The 24,628-nt window shown below is 46.5% G+C and overlaps 3 protein-coding genes and 1 pseudogene across 3 annotated transcripts; all 4 read right to left on the reverse strand.

Moving 5' to 3' along the window:
- Positions 1-629: 629 nt before the first annotated feature.
- On the reverse strand, positions 630-1,304 carry LOC136653905 (olfactory receptor 4N5-like). Its single transcript, XM_066630776.1, has one exon. It carries the CDS (start codon positions 1,302-1,304, stop codon positions 630-632), a length of 675 nt encoding a protein of 224 aa, XP_066486873.1.
- A 4,253-nt stretch (positions 1,305-5,557) lies between these two features.
- Positions 5,558-6,495, reverse strand: LOC136653906 (olfactory receptor 4Q2-like; annotated as a pseudogene).
- An 8,971-nt stretch (positions 6,496-15,466) lies between these two features.
- On the reverse strand, positions 15,467-16,453 carry LOC136653907 (olfactory receptor 4M1-like). The gene has a single exon (XM_066630777.1). It carries the CDS (start codon positions 16,451-16,453, stop codon positions 15,467-15,469), a length of 987 nt encoding a protein of 328 aa, XP_066486874.1.
- Positions 16,454-23,321: 6,868 nt separating this feature from the next.
- Positions 23,322-24,254, reverse strand: LOC136651896 (olfactory receptor 4D5-like). The gene has a single exon (XM_066628630.1). It carries the CDS (start codon positions 24,252-24,254, stop codon positions 23,322-23,324), a length of 933 nt encoding a protein of 310 aa, XP_066484727.1.
- Positions 24,255-24,628: the final 374 nt, after the last annotated feature.

A 24,628-nucleotide genomic window follows, 5' to 3' on the forward strand; every position in this document is an offset into this window, starting at 1 on the left:
AAATTCCATGCTTTGTGACCAAAGAATCACAGAACAGATTCGGGTACATACAAACTCACATACGTTGTTCATTAAAAACTAGCAATTAAAAAAAAAATCTATATTGTAAAATTTGGTCCTCCCAAGGGGAAAAAATACATTTTATTCTTTGAATTTTTCACTCATAAAAATGTACATAATTGTCAAGTCATCATTTGCACTGTTAAAAACAGCAAATATAAAGATTTTTGTAAGTTGAGTGGAGAAAGAAGGAAGGAAGGAAGGAAGGAAGGAAGGAAGATCTATCTATCTTGAGGTGTAGGAATAGAATGCTCATCCCCTTCATTCTTTTTCTTGGCCCTCCTGGATTGACCTAAAGTCCTCAGGAATCAGCATCACTCTCCAGGTAATCCTGGAGCTTTTAATAGGGCCTCCAGGAATTTTCAACTTTACAGTACACTATGATGGAAAAATAAATATATCCAGGCATTGCTTCTGAGTTGGAAGCCCTAGTTGTGGCTCACAAGAAAGGAAGAGGAACAAGGAGAAGAAATAAAATTAAAAAGGAGAGAGAGAAAATGAAGCAACCCCTTACCTCTTGCTCCCTCCAAAGAGCTGACTTCTCTTCTTTATCTGTCTTCATTTCACTTTCACTTCTTTATCCATCTCCACATAGCAGCTTTGATCTCCTTGTTCCTCAGGGTGTAGATCATGGGGTTCATCAAGGGGAAGACCACAGTGTGGAACAAGGCCACCACCTTGTCGAAGGGGAAGTCCTGGAAAGGATGACAGTAGATATAGATAGCAGGACTGAACATGATGAAGACGATGATGATATGAGTGACACAAGTGGAGGAAGCCTTGCTCTTTCCTTTAATGGAGCCCTTCCTCACTTTGACCATCAGGACTCCATATGAGATAAGGAGAAGGATGAAGCATGCTGCGTTGGTCAGACCACTATTCACAAACATGACGAACTCCAGGGAGTACGTATCGGTGCAAGCTAGCCTGATGAGCTGGGTGACATCACAGAATAAATTGTCCAGCTCATTGAGGCCACAGAAAGGAAGTGGGATTATGAGAATAACCTGGATCATGGAGTGCAAGAAGCCTGCAGACCAGGAGCCTATCACTAAAGTCCAGCAAACCGGTCTGGTCATTATGGTGGCATAGTGCAACGGGAGACAGATGGCTACATACCGATCAACACCCATAGTAATAAGGAGGCAGGTCTCAGCTGCACCCAGAAAGTGGATGAAAAAAATCTGAAGCATGCAGGCCTGGTAGGAGATAGTTTTACAGCCAGAGAAGAGATTGGCCATCATCTTTGGAGGGGTGACGCAGCTGTAGCAGATGTCCATCAAGGCCAGGTTAGCCAAGAAGAAAAACATGGGGGATCCCAGACGGGGCTCTTTCCAAATAGTCACAATGATCAGGATATTCCCAGGAAGGATGATGGCATAGTAGAGGAGGAGAGTAGAGAGGAACAGCTGCAGCTCCCATCTCTGTGACAGTCCCTGGAGAACGAACTCTGTCACTACTGTATGATTTCCATGGTCCATCCTTACAGTGCACAGACCTGCAGTGGAATAGTGGCGGAGATGCAGAAATAGAAAATGCTACATCTTTTTTTCCCTAACTCTTGACAGAATTTGTTATAATGCAAAGAATCATTAAGCTCAGGAGGAGACGTATGGCTGGGAGGTCCAGCTAGATTGCAGTTCACTTCTTAGTGGATGCTCAGTGAGAAAATCCAGATGTTTAGCTGTGCCATGTGTTCAATATCCAGCGTGAGCAGTAATTTTATAAAATCCAAATGTTAACTGAAGTCAAAAGTTAGTGGAAGGAATAGGGCAATAAACGAAAGAAGAGAAATACCCCCCCCCCCCCACACACACACACAGACACAAACATACAGCCTCTGTTCAAAGAGTTACTGGTGTGTGTAACTTCAGAAAATAAGCACATTACCAATCAAAACTGCAGGAATAAATGAGGCCCAGAGATTGAGCACAGAGATAAAAACTCTAGAACACACTTGTCCATTTTACAGACAGCAAATGCTAAGATAAATTCCACAGAGAGTCTGTGAATCCATGGCAGGAAACTCAAATGCAAACACAAGCTCCCCTCTATCACAATTACAACATGAGCCTATGTATGTTTACTCAGAAGTAAGTTCCACTGAGTTCAATGGGGCTTACTTCTGACATGGGGTTAGAACTTCTGAGTTCAATGGGGCTTACTTAGTTCTCAGAAGTAAGTTCCACTTAGTTCAATGGGGCTTACTTCTGCACTGTGGGTTCCCTTCTACAGCAAACAGCAGACAGAAATCATACAGTCATGCATCGAGAGTCATGCCCCCAGGCACACCCATGGCAGTGAAGTGGGACAGAACCAACCAGCCACTCCCAGGAGCTGGAGAGGGATCTATGAATTCCACCCAGTGCCCTTAGACTACACACCAAAGTTTGAGTCTGTCTAGCTGAAAAGGGTATCAGAAAACCCTGTTATACACTTTACCTTTCCTGCACTGGCTAGCAAGAAGGAGATGGGTGGGTAGGGGAGCACTGGAGATGCAAAGAGTGACAAAGCCTGGAGATAAGCACGCCCCTTACCTCCTGCTCCCTGCAAAGGGCTGGCAGGCTGTCCTTCTGGCAGCTCAAGGTTTCCTTCTCCCTGTCACTATATAGCTTCTGGCCCTCTGCGAGCTGGGGGCGGGGGAGGAGGGAGGGAGGGGTGCTCGAGGACACTCTGTGCCCTGCCATGCAGCTCTTGCCATTTGTCCCAAGGGTCTAATTAAAAAGTTAGCACCAAATGAAGTTCTGTTGTCAGGATATTGATTACGGTATGTTCTGCTGTCAGCATTATTGTCCTGATTATGACCAGATCTATGACAGGCAACCCCACTTTGCATTTAAGACTTCCTTCCAGGCTTGTCCCAGCTGATTCAACAAGCAAGAAGAGTGGCTATCTCGATCAAGCCCTTTCGGAGAGCTCTAGTGCAGGCAACTGGTTGGCCATTGTTGACAACAGGCAGAACTATCTCCAGATACGTCTTCCTGTTAATCCTTTCACTGACAGATAATAAATGTGGTTTTGATTGTGGCTTTATTGTATTTTTATTTATTGTATTTTTGTATTTGTATTTTGTATTTGTATTATTTATTGTATTTTTATTATAGTAACTGTTACCCTGCACATGCCTGATCTTGTCTGATCTTGGAAGCTAAGCAGGGTCAGGCCTGGTTAGTACTTGGATGGGAGACCACCTGTTGGAATACCAGGTGCTGTAGGCTTATACCATAGTCTTTTGAGACTGAAGGTTGCCATCCATGTATTTTTATTAACTTGGGAACCAGCTGGTTGGAAAAAAAATTAGATAAAAAACCACAGGGATGGAAAAACAGGTTTCTTGATCACACAGTGAAGGCTGCCAGCATGTACAACTGTATGCGCAGGGCTCTTTTTCAGACTTGCAGCTGAGTGCATGGACGATGAGCAGGCATTTTCCCATTCCTCCTTATGGGGTTCACTGAATGTGTGAAAGGGCTACCAAAAACCTCACGGATTCCCTCTTGTTGCTGTCAATAGCGAAACTGGCCATTGTGGGAAATAGCAGATACTTTCACCTCTGCATAGAATTTGGGATAGTTCCCAGGAACAGCCCATCCATGAGGCCACCTGAAATGGTCGTCTTGGGCAGGAGATTGGTGGGGGGGGGGGTGTCCATCTCTGTCTGAATACTTGTCTGCTCTGCTTCTCCTTTCTTTTCACTCGCTGGGTTGAGAAAGAAAGAGGGGGAGAGAGAGAGAAGAGGAAATGTGGTGGGGGGTGAGAATGCTGAGCAAGAACATTGAAAGGGGCAGAGCCTGGTACATCACCTGGTAAGGGGAAGCAACATTTGGTATGTAGCCTCAGGTATCAGGAGTCCTTGGGTTGACCCTGGCAGTCATACATAGATCAAGGTGTATCATGCCTAATGCAGCCATATGTGGGGACATCCATGTGGCATATGTAATTCCTCACCCTTCCCATTATCCTCACAAAAACCCTGTGAGGTGGGTTAGACAAAGATAGTGAGTGGCCCCAGATTGTGGTGTAGACTTCCTGGCTAAACTGAATTTTGTGTCTGAATCTTCATGGTCCTAGCCTGACATTCTGACTTCAAAGGACTTCCTGTTTTAACCCTGTTATTTCCATTATAATCTCAGAACCAGACTGCGCTACCCAATTCTGTATATGTTTAACCAAAATCAAAACCAACACTCTTCCCAGAGTATTGTACTCATTTGTGGGTGTGGATCTTGGCAGCAGTGGGACGCAACAGATCTGCCCCCTTTCTCAGCCCAGGTCTGCCCCTTTCCTCTCCTTGGACTTACGCTAACTGCACTAGATGCTGTTCAGAACCACTTTTCAGAGTGCAACACCATAGTCTTCCAAGACTGAAAGATGCCAATGATGAATGACAGATGGTATGGATCTAAGAAGACCCATAGGTAGCGGTGGGTGAAAATGGTGATAACAAAATTAAAACACATAACACTTAACACCACTTTTTGTACTTCTCATTTTTGTAAAAAAACAACAAAAAACCTTTAAAATCTGCAAAGAGGGTGTTTTATTTGGTGTTTATTTTATTTATTTATTTATTTATTTATTTATTTAATTCTTGAAAACTGTAGTAGCCTAGTACACTTTTAAAGAGATCATGATTTATATTTTTAATGTAAAATTTGAATAAAAACACACAACATGCTTTGTGCCTTCTACCTTTGGAAAACACCAAAATCTGCAAAAAAATAAAACTGTTTTCACCCACCTCTACCCATAGGTGACTAGAAGGCCTACCAAGGAGAAAGTAAAAAAGGCATTTATTTACCTCTCATTGGCCTTCTGGTCTCCCCATCCCACTGCTCCGTTGGTGCAGTGGTGTGCTCTAGGATTGGGCTGTTAGAATCTTTACCCAACATCTAGATTTCTGGGAGCAAGGAGATATTTCTGAGCATTCCTTGTTTTGGCACCCTATGTCACCCGCAACCTTACTGTAAGTGCTGGCATCTAGAATACACGTAAATCAAAAAGGCAAATTTCTCTCTAACCACTGATGAGCTGATGTTGCAGGTCATAATTTTTATATCATTGATTGAAACTATTGTAATGGCATGTTTCTTGTCCATTGCCTTTTTAGTATGATGACTGGCTGCTCAATTGATTGATTGATTGATTGAAAAAAAACACAAATAATTTGTTCCAATAAGCCTTTGTATTGGTCAGATTAAAATATTTTCAGATTTTTGTTTCTCACTTATTTTTGTATTTTTATTTGGTGGCAATGCCCATGCCCAAGATCAGTTTTCCACCTTCCTCTTCTGTTTGTATGACCCAGGAAGAATTAGAATTTACATAATAAATATAGAAGAGAACATTCTAGAACATTCAAATCTAGGAGAGAACATACTAGATCACATTTACTGAATGAAACTGATTCTACCCTATATGGCAACCACTTCCTAGTCAGTATCTCCTCATGGAAGGTAAATTTTTTAGAGATGAGGCTCTTCCCTTTTCATGCATGTCACACTGTCATATTCCCCTCTGAAGTTACTTCCTTGATTCTCAGCCTTCTCATGGCTGACTTAACCTCCTTATTCCTCAAGGTGTAGATCATAGGATTCAACATGGGTGTGACGCTGTTGTACAGGACAGAGACGAGCTTGTCTACTGAGAAGGTGGAGAAAGGTCGGGCATAGATGAAGATGCAGGGCCCAAAGAACAAGGTCACCACGGTGAGGTGGGAAGCGCAGACACTGAGGACTTTGTGCCGTCCTTCAGGGGAACGGATCTTCACCAGGATGGTGAAGTCACCAAGATGATGAAGCAAGTGGTGGAGATAAGGCCACTGTTGAAGACCATGAGGAGCTCTATGACATAGGTGTCAGTGCAGGCCAACTTAATGACCGGTGGGACATCACAGAAGAAGTTGTCCACCTGGTTTGGCCCACAGAATGGCAGTCTTAAGGTGAGGACAGTCTGGACTGTGGCGTGGATGAATCCTCCAGTCCAAGAAGCTGCCACCAGCCAGCTGCAGATGCTCCTGTTCATGATACTGGGATAGTGCAGAGGCTTGCAAATGGCCACATACCTGTCATAGGCCATGATACTGAGGAGGAACATCTCAGCAGCCAGAACCACATGGATGAAAAACAGCTGAGCCATGCAGGCATCAAAGGAGATGTTCCTCTTCACAGCCAAGAGGTCCATCAGCATCTTGGGGGCGGTGACACTGGAGGTGCAGATATCTAGGAAGGAGAGGTTTCCCAGCAGAAAGTACATGGGCGTACGTAGCCGAGAGTCAGACATTACTGTCACTATGATGAGGGTGTTTCCTACCAGTGTGGTTGAATAGACCAGCAGGAAGATGACAAAAAGGGTGATTTGGGACTGCCACGTTGGGGAAATAGCTGCCAACAGGAACTCACTGACCCTTGTTTGGTTTCCTTTCAGGCTCCCCATTTTTCCTGTAAAGGTGAAATACACATCCCAGATAACTTCCAGATAACAGCCTCCTTGGCCTCCATGTACAGTAAATGTAGGCATCATAAATCATTGGGCCCATAGCAACAGGATGGAATTCAACAGAGACAAATATGAGGTTCTGTCCGTGAGTACAAAAGAAGAGGCACAAGCAGAGAAACAGGAGCACCCAATATAAAAAGAGACCTGCATCCTGGTGCCCTCTCTTGCATCTGGCATTCTCACACAGCCTACTTCTAAAACCAGGAAGTTAGGTACACCCATCATCATAACCTGTGATGGACTTTTCCTCCACAGATCTGTCCAATTCCCTTTTCAAGGTATGCATCTAGGCCAGGTGCCCTCACCACATCCTGTGGCAAGGAGGATGAGGGATGAAATGGACACGGGGACCAGAGGGCTGGTCCAGAGGGCTCAAGTATTATGGCAATGACAGTTTTTAGTAGATGATTTACTGCAGTGTTTTCAACCTTTTATGCACCACAAAAAAAAAATGAATGAATGAATGAATGGACTGGGGACCCACTGCTGTTATAATGTATTTAAGCAGCTTCAAACCTTCCAAAAACAATTTAAACATTCTTTTCCTTGCAGCTTCTTTTTGATAATTCTCCTCCCCTTTTTGAGAAATGGAACCTTCTGGAATTAAACGCACAATGCGTTAACACATTATGGAGAGGGAGGTAGAACATGCCACATGGGAGATGCTGTTTTGGGTGGAACACAGTATTTTTCTCATAATGGTTTGTTCCTTCTGGAGGTGAATGTGTGGCTGGGTCAGAGTGCAAGTGTGCAAATTCATTATCAAAATAATAATGGTCTCAGTAATGAAGGATGAGCAGTAGGATGAATTATGCCTGGTTAGAAGGATAGTGTGAGGCTTCTCTTAAGGACCATCAAACAACAGCATGAACTTCTTTTTAAAAAGGTGCAATTTTAGAGGACCAAACTGGAGATAGCAGAACAGGAAGGAAAAATGGGACATACTGGGAAGTTTGGGTTCTTATGGATTGCACACACACCAAAAAGAGATGTGATCTGGTTGCAGTCTTAAGAATGGAGCAGTCTAGAAATACAAACAAATATAATGAGCAAAACTGTAGCATATGTCTTTAAGTTAAGGAAGTACAACAAGCAATTTAACACCAACATCAGGATCAATGTGCCCAGACACAGGATGACTTAAAAATGAAATGGCATTGAATTAGAAGTGGATACAACATTTGGAGGTGTAGGATATTCAACCAGCATGTGCTTTGTTAGGAAATGGATTTGTTCTTAAATTTTACAGTGGATTATTTTTCTTTAAATGGCTCCCATTTCTGTTCATCCAAAGTCACATCAACAGGACTACGTAAACTTCCACCACAGAATAATTTTTCGCAACAGGCACAATGGAAATGGAAGCCCCCCCCACACACAATATTAATGCTCAGTGTGTATCTTATTAAAAATGCTCGCGCCCTGGCCGGTTCGAGCCTCAGCCTCGCGGGCACAGCAGAAGGGCCACTCCGCGGGGCGGGGCGCGCCCCCGACTCTGAGCCCACCTCTGCGCCCGCGCCCCGGACGCGTACCGGGGGCAGCCTGGCCGGTCCTCGACGCCCCGGACAGGTGACAGGACGACCCCTCCCTGCCACGGGCGCGGGAAAAGACCCCCGGGACTGCACTGTCTGCCTGGGCCAGCCTTTTCTTCTTCTTCTTCATCATCATCATCGTCATCATCATCATCATCATCTATTTATTACCATCATCATCATCATCACCCCCCACCACCATCATCTTCATTATCTATTTATTTATCATCATCATCTTCATCATCATCATCATCACCACCACCATCACCATCATCTATTTATTTATTTAATAGTTGAATAGTTATTAATTAATAGATAATAAATAAATGATTAATCCCCCCCCACCACCACCACTCTCTCTCTCTCTCTCTCTCTCTCTCTCTCTCTCTCTCTCAGCGTATTTGTTTGATATCAGCCCTGCCAGGCTTTCCTTTTCTCTACTTACTTCGGTGTTCCAGAGGATCCGTGTCCCCAGTCAATCACTTCTTGAAATGAGGAGCGGTGTGGCTTGATGACTTTGTATCCTCTTTCCCTAGTATAATGAAGCCAGCAAGAGCAATGAAAAAACTCTGCTGGGTTTATGTCTTTGGATCTTGACAAGGCAAACTGGCACTACGGACATCTTGGTTGCAGAGGGAGTTTCTTTGCAAAGTTACTGCTCTGAGATCCCCCCTGGAATTCAGAGCTCTAAACTTGGAGAACTTACTACCAGAAGCAAAGCCAGCTCCACCTCTGCATCATCCGTAGTTAGTTTGCAGTAACAAAAACCAAAAGAGTGGACTACAGGACTGAGCAAAGTTTTCATGTATCAGGTGTGCACCGCTTAACAACCTTTCCTTTAACAATGGACCGCAAATATGGCGGTCGTCAAAGCACAGTAAAGATGCTTTTAATGTGGCAATTCTGTCTCCCATAGCCTCCAGCAGAGTGCCTTTTTACATAACAGAGAAGCTCTTAATGCAAAGGTGAAGCAATCTGTCTCCAGTAGCCTGTGCAGCCAGCTAGTGTCTGGCAGGCAGTGTTTGTTAACACAACAAAGGCACTAGATTGGCCTGAATGTTCACTTAGTGACCTAATCACATAACAAGAGGGATAGGAGAACGTATCCCCTGTTAACATATTAAGTGGTGCACAACTGTAATTTTTTTGCTGAAAAGCGAGAGCTTCATGGGGAGAGCTTTCATGACACGGGTCCCCTCACCTTTTTTGTCACTGTCACCTCTTTCTGTGATCTGGTCAGGGACATGCAGTGGGTAGGGAGTCAGGTGAGGCAGAGCCTCCCCAACAGAGTCCTTCGAAAAGCCCCGCTGCATGTGAGGTGTGCAAGCACACACAACCCACATGGCGCTTTTCGAAGGACTCTGGTGGAGAGGCCCTGTCTCACCTGCCTTCCAACCCACCGCACGTCCCTGGATCTGGGTAGTTGTTGCCTGACAACCCTTTTATTTCTTTTATTTGCGTGACACGTTTGAGTACATGTGTAGGTGGCATTGGGTGCCTGAGAGGAAAGCAGAACCCGAACCAGTAACGGGTCTTTAGGATTGGACTGATGGCAAGAGGTTTCAGGTCCTATAAGATGAAAGGAGGTGCCTGGGTTTGCCCAGCCTTACCCCGCTCTGGCCTCACTCAGTGGTGTCCTTGATGGGTGTTTGGAGCCTGCAGGGGTCTGGGCTTGGGCTGCACCACCACCAGAGAGCAATGGATGAGTTAACTTGCTGGCCCAGGTGGCACAAAGCGTTTTGAGGCATGCCTCTTCTAGCAGCACCTGTGACGTCACCTGCCCCATTCACTTCCGGCTGCAGCAGGGGAGCCGTGAGGGGGCTGCACTTGCTCGGCAGCCACGCTACAGGCCAAGCTGTGGTGATGCAGCATGAGGGATATCCCCTGGGGCATATCCCAGAGGGGGATATGAGGGAGAGGATATGAGAGGGGGGGAGGGAGCCAGGGGTCAAGAGGGAGCACTATTTGGGCAGGGCGGAGGGAGGAAGACTGTTCAGGGGGCTGTCTTTATTTCAATTCTTACCTGGCCTAGGAGGAAAGCTCAGTCTGGGTAGGCCTTGGCCCGAGTAGCAGCAGCAAGTGATGCTCCAGGAGAACGCCCACTGTTGAGGTGGAAGCAGGGTGATGAAATCTTCATCCTGACCGTGTCTGAGGCCCATATAAGACAGCCCTCCTACAGCCCAAGTCTCAGAGAGAACTCGTCCAGGCAGCATTGCTTGTAACCTGAACCCTGGGCCCCCTCTACTTGGATTTCAGGTTGCCCACTGGGGCCCAAAGCACCAACTGTGACAGGAGGGCAACACCTATAATTTGCTTGTGCAGTCAAACCCCCCCCCCCCACTCTGGGTGACTTTGACCCTGTGAACAAAAGTCACACCTTGAGCATTTCCTGATCTGAAGTAAACACAGTGAGACAACAGAAAGGTTTCCAACCCTAACGGCTCCATGGCTAAACTGAACCAGGGAGACCATCTGAATTAAGCAACAGACCTCCAGAGATAGCGGCTGTACCTTTGGTAGGGTGCAAAACACTAGCAGCGCCCACATAGGGCTGGGGGGGAGCAAGCAGGGGTCATTAAGTCACAGAAGAGGGTTCCTTGAAGAGTCCACCCCACAAATATAAACCTATAGGTTTCTGTGGGATAAAAGGGAATAAATGGTGGGGTTGCAGGACCCCTGAGGGTTCTTCATTCCCCCTTTTGGTATCACTCTGCTAGTTTTATTGTCCATTGATCTGCTGGTGTTGTGTAAAACATCCCACTCCGGTCAGTACTCAATAACCATTGTGCCAAGCTGGCACTCAGGACTGGTAACCAAATACTCCCTTCTCTTTACCAAGCTTTACCCTCTCTTCCCCACTTCCCTTCCCAGTGAAAGCCACTGTGCCAGCATGAGCTGGACCACTATACTTTGTGGGCTGCCTTGCAACATAGGGCCTGCTTGATACAGTCATACATCCCCTTGAAGTTGCGCAGGTGAGCTGCTATCTGTATCTGGGAGCAGAGCTGGAGCCAGTAGTCGTTAGCACATCTCCTGGCAGTCTGCTGGACTTTGCTGCGAGCAGCTCGGAGGACCTGCAGGTTGCGCTCACTGGGACAGGCCTTGTATGCTGCTTGAGCTCTCCTCTTTTCCTCAATGACTGGTGTCAACTCCTCAGAGTGGGCTTCAAACCAATCTGCCGTCTTGTTGGTCTTCTTGCCAAATATGGACATGGCGTTGTTGTAAACGGCATTCTTGAAATGTTCCCATATGTTGGATGCGATTGCGTCGGCCAGGCCTGGAAGAGATTCCTCAAGCGCCTGTGCAAATTCCTCCACTTTTCTCTGATCCCGGGTATCAATGCGAATGGTATCAATGCGAGGTCTTCCTTCTTTTTGGTGTGGTACAGTCGTTTTGTTTGCAGTTTCACTCTGCTGCACACCAGGGAGTGGTCAGTGTCGCAGGCAGCACCCTGATAGCTGCGTGTGATCTTGATGCTGGGAAGGCTGGAGCATCTGGTGAGAATCAGGTCGAGCTGGTGCCAGTGCTTTGATCTTGGGTGTCTCCAAGAGACTCTATGTTGGGGCTTTGTGTTGAAGAACGTGTTGCTGACACAGAGACTGTGATGACAGCAAAACTCTAGCAGGCGTTGGCCATTTTCGTTCATCTTCCCAGTGCCGAACTGACCTATGCAAGTGGGCCATGAACTATGATCAGCACCAACTCTACCATTGAAATTGCCGAGGATGAACAATGGCTCTTTTACGGGGATCTTGTTTGGGATTTTCTTCACTGTCCTGCTGAAGCATGCCTTTGGAACCACAACAGAAGGCATCTATCTCTGGACCAGATCAGATGGAAAGCTCTTCAACCTCTCCAGACTGAGAGCAAAGTCCAAAGTCCAGCTGAAATGTCTGCGTGACTTCCTCTTTGCCGACGATGCAGCTGTCACTACCCACTCTGCCAAAGATCTCCAGCAGCTCATGGATCGGTTTAGCAAGGCCTGCCAAGATTTTGGACTGACGATCAGCCTGAAGAAAACACATGTCATGGTCCATGACTTTGTGTACCTTGGCTCAGCGATCTCCGACACTCTTTCTCTCGATACCGAGCTAAACAAACGCATCGGTAAAGCAGCTACCACGTTTTCCAGACTCACAAAGAGAGTCTGGTCCAACAAGAAGCTGACGGAACATACCAAGATCCAGGTCTACAGAGCTTGCGTCCTGAGTACACTTCTGTACTGCAGCGAGTCATGGACTCTTCGCTCACAACAGGAGAGGAAACTGAATGTTTCCACATGCGCTGCCTCCAAGGCATTCTCGGCATCACCTGGCAGGACAAAGTTCCAAACAACACAGTCCTGGAACGTGCTGGAATCCTTAGCATGTATGCACTGCTGAAACAGAGACGCCTGCGTTGGCTCGGTCATGTCGTGAGAATGGATGATGGCCGGATCCCAAAGGATCTCCTCTATGGAGAACTCATGAAAGGAAAGCGCCCTACAGGTAGACCACAGCTGCAATACAAGGACATCTGCAAGAGGGATCTGAAGGCCTTAGGAGTGGACCTCAACAAGTGGGAAACCCTGGCCTCTGAGCAACCTGCTTGGAGGCAGGCTGTGCAGCATGGCCTTTCCCAGTTTGAAGAGACACTTGGCCAACAGTCTGAGGCAAAGAGGCAAAGAAGGAAGGCCCGTAGCCAGGGAGACAGACCAGGGACAGACTGCACCTGCTCCCAGTGTGGAAGGGATTGTCACTCCCAAATCGGCCTTTTCAGCCACACTAGACGCTGTTCCAGAACCACCATTCAGAGCGCGATACCATAGTCTTTCAGGACTGAAGGTTACCAACGGCAACGGTTGCAACATACCCCTTGTCCCAGGTAAGCAACTCTGGCTCCATTGGTGGCCATTTTGGGAGTGCTGCTGCATGAGGAGAACAATAAAGTTGCAATTAGTCTGTGGAACTCCCTGCCACAGGATGTAGTGATGGCAGCTGACCTGGATGCCTTTAGAAGGGGATTGGACAAATTTCTGGAGGAAACGTCCATCACAAGTTACAAGCTGTGATGGGTATGTGCAACCTCCTGATTCTAGAAGTAGGCTGCATCAGAATGCCAGATGCAAGGGAGGGCACCAGGATGCAGGTCTCTTGTTGACTTGTGTGCTCCCTGAGGCATCTGGTGGGCCATTGTGAGATACAGGAAGCTGGACTTGCTCCCTGGAGCATTTGGTGGGCCACTGTAAGACACAGGAATGGACTAGATGGGCCTTTGGCCTGATCCAGCAGGGCTCTTCTTATGTAACTTTTGTGTGAGCTTTTTCTCCTCCCCTCTTGTCAGACACATTCAACAAACTCCATATCTTTCTGGTGAATTATTTTAACAAGGGATTCGGAAATATTTTTGTGGGGCCTGTGAATAGATGAGGAATGATAGTTCTAAGTAGGGTATGGAACCATTTTCCTACTTTGTGGTTATAAGTGAAAGAAGAGAACAAACAATGTATGAAATAAGGCACTACCAATCATATCAATGGGCTGTTGGATTTCTTTATTATACTGTTATCCCACCATTCCCCCAAAGAGCATTGGGTGGCATCTGAGATTCTCCCCTGCCTGTTTTCTCTTCACAACCACCTGTGAGACAGGCCACACTAGTAATTGTCCCAAGATCACCCACTGAGCATTTCACAACCAAGCAAGGATTCATACCGGAACCAACATGGTTTTAATGTAGTGGAAGAACTTAATGACCTTTTTCTCAGAGGCAAAATAAATAACATTTGAATAACTGACATACTCAGGTTTAGAGATGTATGAACATGTCTTTCACTGCAACCAAAACCCAGTGCCCTTTATGTCTCCAAGAAGGGGGGGGGGGTAGTTCACCTGGACTACACATGCTGAATTGACTCTTCTCCCTTTCAAGGTAAATAGTAGGGAGGTTTTGGGCAAGCAAGTTGCTTACGGACAAAAAATGTTTCCTGTGGTCCTTCAGGAATTTGATGCCACTCAAAGGGATCTTGGAATTTTCATTTGACATATATCTGTGTTATGGTTGTCACCTGTTGTATTGTGATGAACTCTTAGATGTTGGTATTGGAAAGACCTTGGAGTTCTCAACAGGACAGTTCTCAAGCTTGGAGTTCTCAACAGGACAGAAGGAGGTTTCCATCATAAAATCCCTGTTCAGCCATTAATATCCACAGGGAGCGAACTTCCTCAGATGTGCTGACAGTGTGGGTGCTTGGCTTCACCCCTGCCCAAGCCATGAGCAACATGACCATGTATGAGGAGAGCTTCCAGAACTTTCCAGAGTGGTAATCACGAGGAGATAACATTCCCTGTGATCACGGTAGATGAGTGCTGATCCCAGGAGGATAGGAGTGAAGTGCCTGTGTCACTGGCATGTTCTAGAGAAGTCTTCACACATTTGTCTCCCATGGAGATGTACAACTGAACATGGCTAAAGAAGCAGAGATTTCCTTGGATTGTGGGCTGTGAAAGAAACACGGCCTCTAGTATCAAAGGACCACATTTCTTTGAATGTGTGTGTTGGCCATGTTTTTATTTTCTTTAGAAAATAATAGAGCATGGGGGGAGCATGTAAAATGTAATGTAACTGTGGCAGGGTTAGGAGGCATTAAAATTTCCCACTCACTACCAACGCAGGCCACTATTCACAGTAAGAGAAGAATGTCAGTTGAAAGCCAATTGAAACTTTTCCCTACTGAAAACAGTGCTGGAATGTGACTGCAATGGGAGCTACATAACAAAGTTCCCCTATCCTCACCATAGTGCCATATTTCACAACCCCCCCCCCATTCTTTTTTAAAAAGGAAAACACACTTTCAAAGTGCATTTTGACCCTGAATATGTACACTTTAATATTTACTTACTAAAATATACTCTATAAATACAAATATTTGTTAATAAGAAACCTCTAGGTCAGGGAACATTTTATGTGGGATGCCACTAAACTTTCTTGGACAAAACATAGTTGATTTTCCTTGAAATTAACCAGGTTATATCAGTTTTAAGGTGAAAACATCATTGCTAGTTGTTTTTTTTCTCTAATTCTTAGACATGGGTACCCAGCAGAGGATGCCAGGATATAATCATTGATAATTTAAGAACTGAAAATGGGACATATTTTTCTGTGCTTGTATCTCAATTATATAATACGTGCATGTGTGTAAGAGAGCAGCTGTGTTTGTAGGGGAGAGGAAGATCAATATTAAGTACAAGTAATCACTGGAATTCCTGGTGACATTTCCCTATTAAAATAGATTGCGTTTGCTCACCCTTGGTTATGAGGATGAACCCAAAATGGCTGTTAGGGATTCCCTTACTCAGCCATAAGGGAAAACCTGGGACATCTGCTTTCTGCTGTCTTCACTTCCTGCAGAGAAGGTATCTGAGGACCACCTTCTTCATTGCAGTTGTGATCTCCTTGTTTCTGAGGGTATAAATGATGGGGTTCAGGAGTGGGAAGATGATGGTATGGAAGACAGAGACCACCTTGTCAGGGGCATACTCGTCAAAGGGTCGGGCATAGATGTAAATCGCAGGGCCAAACATGAAAATGACGATAACGATGTGGGAATAGCAGGTGGAAAGGGCCTTGCTGGCCGACTCACCGGTGTTCGTCTTCAACACGGTGAGCAGGAAGGCATAGGAAACCAAGAGGGCCACGAAGCAGACAACAGAGATGAGTCCACTGCTGAAAATCATCACCATCTCCTCAGCAAAAGTATTCGCGCAGGTGATCCTCAGCACCTGGGTGATGTCGCAGAAGTAGTTGTCCAGTTCATTGGGGCCGCAGAAAGGGAGACGGACAATCAGCACGACTTGGATGAAGGAATGGACAAAGCCACCAGCCCAGGAGATGAGCACCAGTATGATACACAGTCGCCGGCTCATCATAGTGGTGTAGTGTAAGGGATGGCAGATGGCAACATAGCGGTCGTAGGCCATGACGGTGAGCAGGAACATCTCGGAGGCGCCCACAAAATGGAGGAAGAAGAGCTGAGCGATGCAGCCTCCAAAGGATATGATCTTGCGCTCAGACAAGAAGTCGATTAGCATCTTGGGGGCAGTGATGGAGGAGTACCAGATGTCCAAGAATGCCAGGTTGGCCAACAGGAAATACATGGGTGAGTTGAGGTGGGGGTCACTCCTGATGGTGATAATGATCAGCACGTTGCTTGGAAGAACGATCAAGTAGAAGAGCAGGAAAAGGGCAAAGAGGAAAAGCTGAACTCCCCATTCATGAGACAGCCCCATCAGGATGAACTCTGTCACTTCGGAACTGTTTCTCTCACCCTCCGACTTTGGGGGTGGTGAATCTACCAGTATGGCTCTGCCTGTGCCACTGTCCATCCCTGGAGTAAGGTTTAAGTGGGTGGACCTAGATGGGAAAAGGGGTTTGGATGGAAAGAAGGACGAAATGGTCGAAGAGGAGATAAATATCAGATTAATAGTGGGAAAATGGGCATGAAAGAATGGTGCACTTTCATCTACTTTGGGCACAATCCTAACCCCTTATGTCATTGCTTTCCAGCACTGGCATAGCGGTGCCAATGGCACAGGTGCTGCATCCTGCAGTTGGGTGTCACTCATGGAGGCCTCCTCAGAGTAAGGGAAGGTTTGTTTCCTTTCCTCAGAGCTGCACTGCCCTTATGTCAATGCTGGAAAGCACTGACATAAGGGGTTAGGATTGCGCCCTTATCCACTTAGGGTGCAATCCTGTCCAACTTTCCAGTGCTGATGCAGCCAGAATGCAGCCCCATGGTAAGCGAGCAAACATTCCCTTACCTTGAAGAGGCCTAAGCACCTGTCCTTCCTCAGCAGAATGAAGCTCACGCCCTGTTGGCACAGCTACATCTGTGCTGGAAAGTTGGGGAGGATTGGGCCCATACTCATCCATCTAGTGACAGGCTCAAAAGAGAGAGGACCAGTAGAAGAAGTAGGAAGGTGGACAGGAGAGGGAGAGGGAGAGAGAGAGAGAGAGCCTCAAATGTATGCTCTTCTAATATGAATGTCCTTCAGTGTTCCCATTTCTAGATACACCTGAGTCTCTCCATGCTGAGAAGAGCTGCACCTGTTAGGTTTCTCCTTGTCGTGAGGCTGTTAAAAGCACAGAACCCCCATACATTAAAAGACAGCAAGCTTTCAGGAGGCTTAGATGAGACTAGATGAGACTTTGGGGCTGGCTTAAGATGAAAATGACCAGGGGGAGAAAGGCAGCACATCCAAACCAAATTTACAGTTGATCCGTGAAATAAATTGCACAGGAACTGCTTGGAAATTCCTGCTGAAGCTGTTATTTAATCACACTTTACTCTCAGAATACTCACGCTATAGTCACGCTTTTCTTTGTTTTTAAAGCCCAACTTCCACTGTCGGAGTAAAGATGCAAAACTCAAAGTTAAAAATAAAAACAGACACCATCTCAGTGTATTTTCCACAGAGTAGTAGAGGGAGGGAGTTCTGAAATGGTTTGCAGAAAGCATACTCCCTGGAGCCAGTTGCGTTATCTTAAAATAGCAAAGCCTGAGTTAGCACCTACCAGCTACAATGGATTGTGAAGGGAAAGCAGCCTCTTTCTGCCACCTAAATGCTTGCTCTGCTTAGCAGAACACCTTCCCCAGGACATATAATTTACTCTAAAAAATGCAAGGATCTTAAAACCCATTTCTGCCTGGCCCGCAGGTGTACACATTTGGTCCCTGTTGCCTATATGCAACGTTGGGCTTAAGAAATGGCTTAATGGGTTTGGAAGTTCTGGATCTGCCAGGACCCAAGAGAGCATGAGAAGCCACCAGGCAAGAGGTAGGTTGCAAGGGGAATTATTAAAATGACAGTTTGGGTTTCCCAGTGGGGCACCGAAGGAGAAGATCCCCAGGCAACTGGAAGTCACAGCAAGATATGACAACGGCAATGGGTCTGCAGCCAGAATCATTACAACAGCATGCCTTTTGGCCTGCTCTTCTCAGAATTTCCTGCCTGATCTTTCCCCATGTTTTTGACTTTATGAAGGGTGAAGAGAGCACATAGCAACCTTTGACCACAAGAGGGAGCCTTAGCATTAGAAACTTGAGGATTGAAATGTGTTCCTTTGCTTTGCCCTTCAACAAGCAGAGGGTGGTGGGATTCTTAAAGGGCAGGAAATTAAGTCATTAGGTTATTATTATCATATTTCAGGGGGGCATCCTTGTGACTTTCTCCTTCAGGCACCAGAATGTAGTCAACTGATTCTTCTAGCCTACGAAGTTATCAGTTTTCATGAAAAGCATTAGGAAGGTGCTTGAAGTCAGGTTATTATTTAGTTATTTTTCACATTTTTAGACAGTCCCTCACACAGTTCCTTCCCTCCTTTTGCCCTCACAACAACCCTGTGAGGTAGGGCAAGGATGAGTGAGAGTGACTGGCCCAAGGTCACCCACTCATTGTTCCCAGGCAGGTTTTCACCAGAGCACAGAAATAAGCATTATCCTGCCAATTACAAATACCGTGTCCTCCAGCCTTCCAATTATACTTCCAGCATTTCCGAAGCCAGCAGCAGAGTGGGTGATGTCATGCAAATATATTTGTATTTGTTAGTTAATAACTTAACTAACAAATTCCAGTAAGGAGCCCTGTAACTCATTTTTCTGGCCAAAATGGGGGCCTCCAAAGAAGCAAAGTTTTCCTAAAACCACCACCCCCCGACTGATCCATTGGGTCCTTCAAGGTGGATCTTCTTTGGAGGCCTCTGTGACATGGGTTAAAAGAGTTTGGCCTCTGTGGCACTGGCTAATAGTGATTAACTCCCCCTCTGTGAGTGGGTGAAGTGTTCTATGACCTGTTCCTGGGCTCACTCTTGTCTATAGCCCTCAATTCAGGCAACCATTGCCAGCTGAAGCCTGATCTGCTGCACCCTGCCCCTTTCTTCCCCACAAATTCTTCCTTCTTCCTTCCTTCCCTGTACCCCAAAGTGTTCCCTTTCTGTCTTTGGGTTCCCCAGACAAACCCAATGATGGCAACAAATCTGGCTATGTCCGACCTGCTCTCATGTTTCCCCCCCTCTTGGCTTCTCCTTAGAAGTCATTCTTCTCTCCTGTCCTCTGTAATGGAACTGTGCAAGATCCCTCAAGGAGATAGGGTGTGGTGTCGACAGGGACCCCTTGCTCTGGCAGGCAAGCATGGGGTTCACAGCAGGGCCTGAGATTGCAGTGAGTGTGCTGCACAACTGCAGCTACTCAAAGGCAATAGGGCCCTCAGGGATAAGAACAGCACCTGCAGGAAGGGGAGGGATGTGGGGAGTAGAAGGAAGAAAGCTTGAGAAAGGGAGACAGGATTAATAGACTGAGGAACTAATGGCTGATGGACTATTAGAACTGCTGATGGACTAGCTGACTAAAGGACAGATGGACTTTGGAGATAGGTGTGTGGCTGCCACACCCAAGACCTGCTGAGGACCAAGATGCTGCTGTAGTGGCAGGAGAGAGGAAGAAGGAGGACCTCTGCAGGTTGCACTGGTGTAGCTGGGGGGGGTGGCACACTAAGTTTTGCAGGGAGCTTCCCTGCAATGTGCAAGTGGCTCCTCCCCTTGGGAGCCATGTGGGTAGGGGGGAAACTGAGGCCAACGGCTCCCAAGGGGAGGGGGAGGAGCCACTTGCATGCTGCAGGAAGGCTCCCTGCAAAACTTAGTGCGCCACCCCCCCTCTAGCTATGCCAGCGGCAGGTTGAACAGGCGAGCTACCCTGGTGGTGGGGGCCAGCAGTGCAGAACTAGGGTCATTGTTGGGGAAAGAAGGGGAGCTAATTAGCTTAGAGTGGGCATAAATTCTCTAAGTGAAACTTGGACGGGGAATCTGGCAAAACACCCTCTCTTCTGCTCCTAATGGCTTTCTTTAGGGTTTCACCATGTGTGCATAATAGTGATAGGGTTCTCCCCACTATAGTTTAAAAAGCAGGTGTGCAAATGTCGCGAGTTGCAGTTCAACACCCCTCTTTTGGTTGTTGAGCCGTTTCAAGTAAAAATTTATTTTCCCCATTTTTCTACCGTCCTTTCTCCAAGAAGCTCAGCGTGCTGGACAGGCTTCCTTCCCTCCTTTTGTCCTCACAACAACCCTGTGAGGTACCTGAGACTGCAGCTGGCCCAAGGTCACTAACTTTCATGCCTGAAATATATGGCTGTGCCATTAGTTTCAATACAGAATCCCAGCACATGATTTCTTCCCCCTTATATGTGCATGTTACATGCATTTTTTTAAAAATCACTGTCAGTAAAACCTTGCTCTGTGGACTGCTGGTGGAAAATGCTAGTGGCTGCCACTCACCAGGGTTCCTAGGACCACAATGGGACACTAGTGGCAAATTTGCCACAGTCATTCCCAACCCTGAAAAATAGCCAAAAATATCTGGTGCAAAACAGGAGGTTTGTGTCAGGTGACTTGGCTCTGCCACCTCCTCTGCCCCCTTACAGACCCGATCTTTCCTCCACTCCTCCCCACATTCTGTGGGGCCCCTCCCCACATTCTCCCCACCCTGAGAATCCTCCTTGCCACCTGATGGAGATACCTACTGCCGGGTTCTTGTTTGCAGCACCCTACTGGGGAAGAGGCCCTGGGTTGCCTGGTGCTGGCCTTTTCACTGGCTCAGTGTGATCCCTGCTGGCAGCAAAATGCCTTATGGCACTCACACGGTGGCAATTGCCAGGGCAGCAGTTGGGCTACCAGCGCTGACCTGGCTTAGGTGCAGGATGCCCAAGCCTTTAAGAAAGCTCCTTCTCCCGCCTCCCCCATTTTTAAGGCAGTGAAGATAGACTTCAAATTGGATCACCAATATCTGGTAAAACCCCAGATGCTCACAGGATTTCCAGTGGCATTGGGGTTAGGTTTCATTGGTTTGTACAGCTTTTGACCCCTGTCCTTGGGAAGCAGAAGCAGCAATATAGGATGTTGTAAACCATGTTACTTATAGGCAGAGTGCTGTATTTGCACAATTTCTTCAGGTTACAGAATTCTGTTTTTCTAGGTGCAGAATTTGGGTGGGATTATCTGGTTAGAGACCAAGGCAGGGCATGGGTGCCCTTTCCCTATCACCTACAGATGTTCTGCAGAGCCCTCTCCCTGGCTTCAGCAATTTCACTAGTTTTCACCTGCAATTTAGTTGCACCCGCAGCCTTTGAAAACAATGGTTGCAGGCTTAGTGAGTAAGGCTGCAATCTTTTGCATATTCTCCTGCGAGTAAGCTCCACTGAATACTTATTTACTTCTGAGAAGACATGCATAGGACTGTGCTGTATGAACTTCCAAAAAAATCACCCTAAACAAAATTGTTTTTGCAGGGTTCAGTGCTCCGGGGTTTTAAAAAACTGATATTTTTGGTGTGCTCAGTGGTACACCCTGTCCCAATTTCTATGTTCATATAATGATGAAATCACAGAATACACACAACCCCTAGCAGGAATAATACACTATAGGCATATACAGGTGCAACCTATTTATCCACAGATTTTTTTATTGGCGAATTTGTCTCAAAGCGAATGGGGTGGGGGGAACTGAAAGTACACACACTTTTGCCTCCTTTGCCTTGTGCTGGTTTCTCAATCAGTTTCCAGGCAGCCCAAAACACTGCAAAAAGGCTCCGCCTTGCACAGGCAGGGAAATAGCCCTGGAGCCATGGAAAAGGCTCCTCTTTCAAAGGAAGAGTAACACTCTTGGAGCCCCTGAGCCAGCAAAGAGGCTAAAGAGGGGAAGGGGGGCAGAAAACCTCTGTAGCCAGAGCACAAGCAGCAAGGTGGAGCTCTCTCTCTCTCTCTCTCTCTCTCTCTCTCTCTCACACACACACACACACACACACACACACACACACAGGGGCAGGGGCAGTAGCAGTAGCAACAGAGGGGATTGCTTTAAAAAACCCAAGGAGTGTTTGCTGAATTCCCCCCCCCCCCACTGAGATGGTGCAGGCTCTCCTGCTCCAGCCTACACAAAACAAAACAGCCCAGCAAGCAAGTCTTCCCAGCAAACAAAGCATGAGATTTAGGCTACAATCCAATCCACACTTTCCTGGGAGTAAGCCCCATTGACTGGAATGGGACTTACTTCTGAGTAGAAACACATAGGACTGGACTCTTAAAAGCTCAGCTTCCTTAGTTTCCTTCCAGCCCCAAGTGTCAGGCTGCAGTGTATTTGCTTAACTCTATGGAATTTAGCACAACATGCTTTTTGTTAATTGTGACAAGTCATGGAATGGAACTAATGTGGATAAAAAGGCTCCACTTGTTGTGTCTTCCAATAACCCATTGATAACCCAGGATAGATTATACAGAACAGTGGCATAGCCAGAGGGAGTGAAAAGCACTAAGTTTTGCAGGGAGCCCCACCGCAGTATGCAAGTGGCCCCTCCCACTCCCCTTTGGAGCCATTCCAGGCCCTTCCAAACTTAGTGCTTTGTACCCACTCTACATCACTGGTACAAAACAGGTGCTACCAACATATGGTCAAATGTCCTTCTTTGAATCCAATCACAGCGTTATAATAATTATTAAATAAGGAGTTAGAAAACCTTTTTCCAATGTTATTGTGTTCCAATAATGGCAACTGTGGGGGGGGGGAGTGGTTCAGATTCCCCCCCCCCTTTTGTAAAAATTTGGCCTCCAAGAGCCAAGGGAAATTTTCCTATATGGCAAGACTGCATAAAGTGATGTGGTATTGATGATGGCAATGAAGTTACTGCAAAATGAACAGAAGCTTATCCACCAATCACACAGATTCTGGGTGAGATCTGAAGGCAAGCTGTTTTGGATCTGATTAGTGACTAGATGGGAAATCTCCAAGAAAGCCCATGTATACTGCAATGCCTTGAACTTCCTAGAAGAAAGGCAGACACTAATGAAACGGAACTGATTCCTCTAAAAGCAGCACATCTTAATTTAAACAGTAATGGACCTGCCCTACTATGGGGCAAAGGTCCATGATACCAGCCCCTGCACCATGTGGCCCCCCTGCTTACCCAGCACCACGGAGCCTCGTGCAACGTTGAGACCAACTGGGAAAACAGTCTGAGACTTCCGCACGGTCTTAAACAATACTTTCAGAAAACTGGAAGGCTTTACAAAGCTTCTCACAAGGTCTGGAGCACCGTGTGGAAGCAGCACTGGGGGCATTTGCTCCCTGCCACTGGATTTGCACATCATCTATGTGGAACTGTGAACAACCCATATACATAATGAACAATGAATATTGCATTGACTGGTGTCAAGGAGTTAATTTCACCTTTCTTCTCTTGAATTTTTCCAGGGCAGTGTGGAAATCTTTGTTCCTCAGAGTATAAATAAAAGGGTTCAGAATGGGAGTGATGACAGTGTAGAGGACAGAGACAGCTTTGTCTGTGGGGAAGCTGTGGAAGGGGTGCATGTAGATGTAGATGCAAGGTCCAAAAATCAGGGTCACCACTGTGATGTGGGAGATGCAAGTGCAGAGAGCCTTGCTCTGGCCTACTCCAGACCCTGCTCTAAGTTTGGCCAGGAGGATGGAGTATGACACAAACAATACAACAAAGCACAACAAGGTCACCAGGCCACTGTTGGACACCATGAGCAATTCCACCACAAAGGTATTGGTGCATGCCAGTTTGACCACCTGGGGCACATCACAGTAGAAATTATCTAGTTTATTGGGACCACAGAAGGGCAGCCTCATGATGATGCTCACTTGCACAATGGAGTGGATGAAGCCCCCAATCCAGGAGGCTGACAACAGCCCACCACACACAGCCCTGCTCATGATGACTACATAGCGCAATGGGTGGAAGATGGCGACATAGCGGTCATAGGCCATGATGGTGAGAAGGAAGATCTTGATGCCCCCAATCAAGTGGAAGAAGAAGATCTGAGAAAGGCACCCACCATAAGTGATGGTGTTGACCCTGGCCAGGAAACCAATCAGCATCTTTGGAGCTGTGATGGTAGAGTAGCAGAAATCCAGAAAGGAGAGATTCCCCAATAGAAAGTACATAGGAGTATGGAGGACAGGCTCACGTGTCACCAGGGCCACTATGAAAAGGTTGCCAAGTACAGTTGCACTATACACAGCCAAGAACACAGCAAACAAGAGCAACTTCACCTCTGGCTCCTTGGCCAGTCCCAGGAAAATGAATTCCGCCACCGTAGTGTGGTTCTCTCTGTCCATTGTTTGCTTAGGCCTCACTGATGGATGCTGGAAGAAGATTTACCCATGGAATGGGAGCAGACACTGGAAAGAAAACACATTTTCTTTTTCTACATCTCCAAATGATCCTGTGGGAATTAAAACAAACACACACAACACACACAAACCCCCTCTAGCCACAACACTGAAATCAGCCTCCCTACTGCCTTATTTAGCAATTTAACTGTTATATAGAAGTAAGCATGCACACTGCTCCCCCCTCCCCCCAATTTAGTTATATAAAACTGACATTCACAGTAACTGTTCTCGATGATCTGTCTCCCCAAATCACCTGGAGTTCAAGAAAATGACATCCAGAAACCTAACCTATCAGCTGCCTCAAGCGTAATGTCACA

The sequence above is a fragment of the Tiliqua scincoides genome, chromosome 5 (assembly GCF_035046505.1).
Source record: "Tiliqua scincoides isolate rTilSci1 chromosome 5, rTilSci1.hap2, whole genome shotgun sequence".
Lineage (NCBI taxonomy): Eukaryota > Metazoa > Chordata > Lepidosauria > Squamata > Scincidae > Tiliqua > Tiliqua scincoides.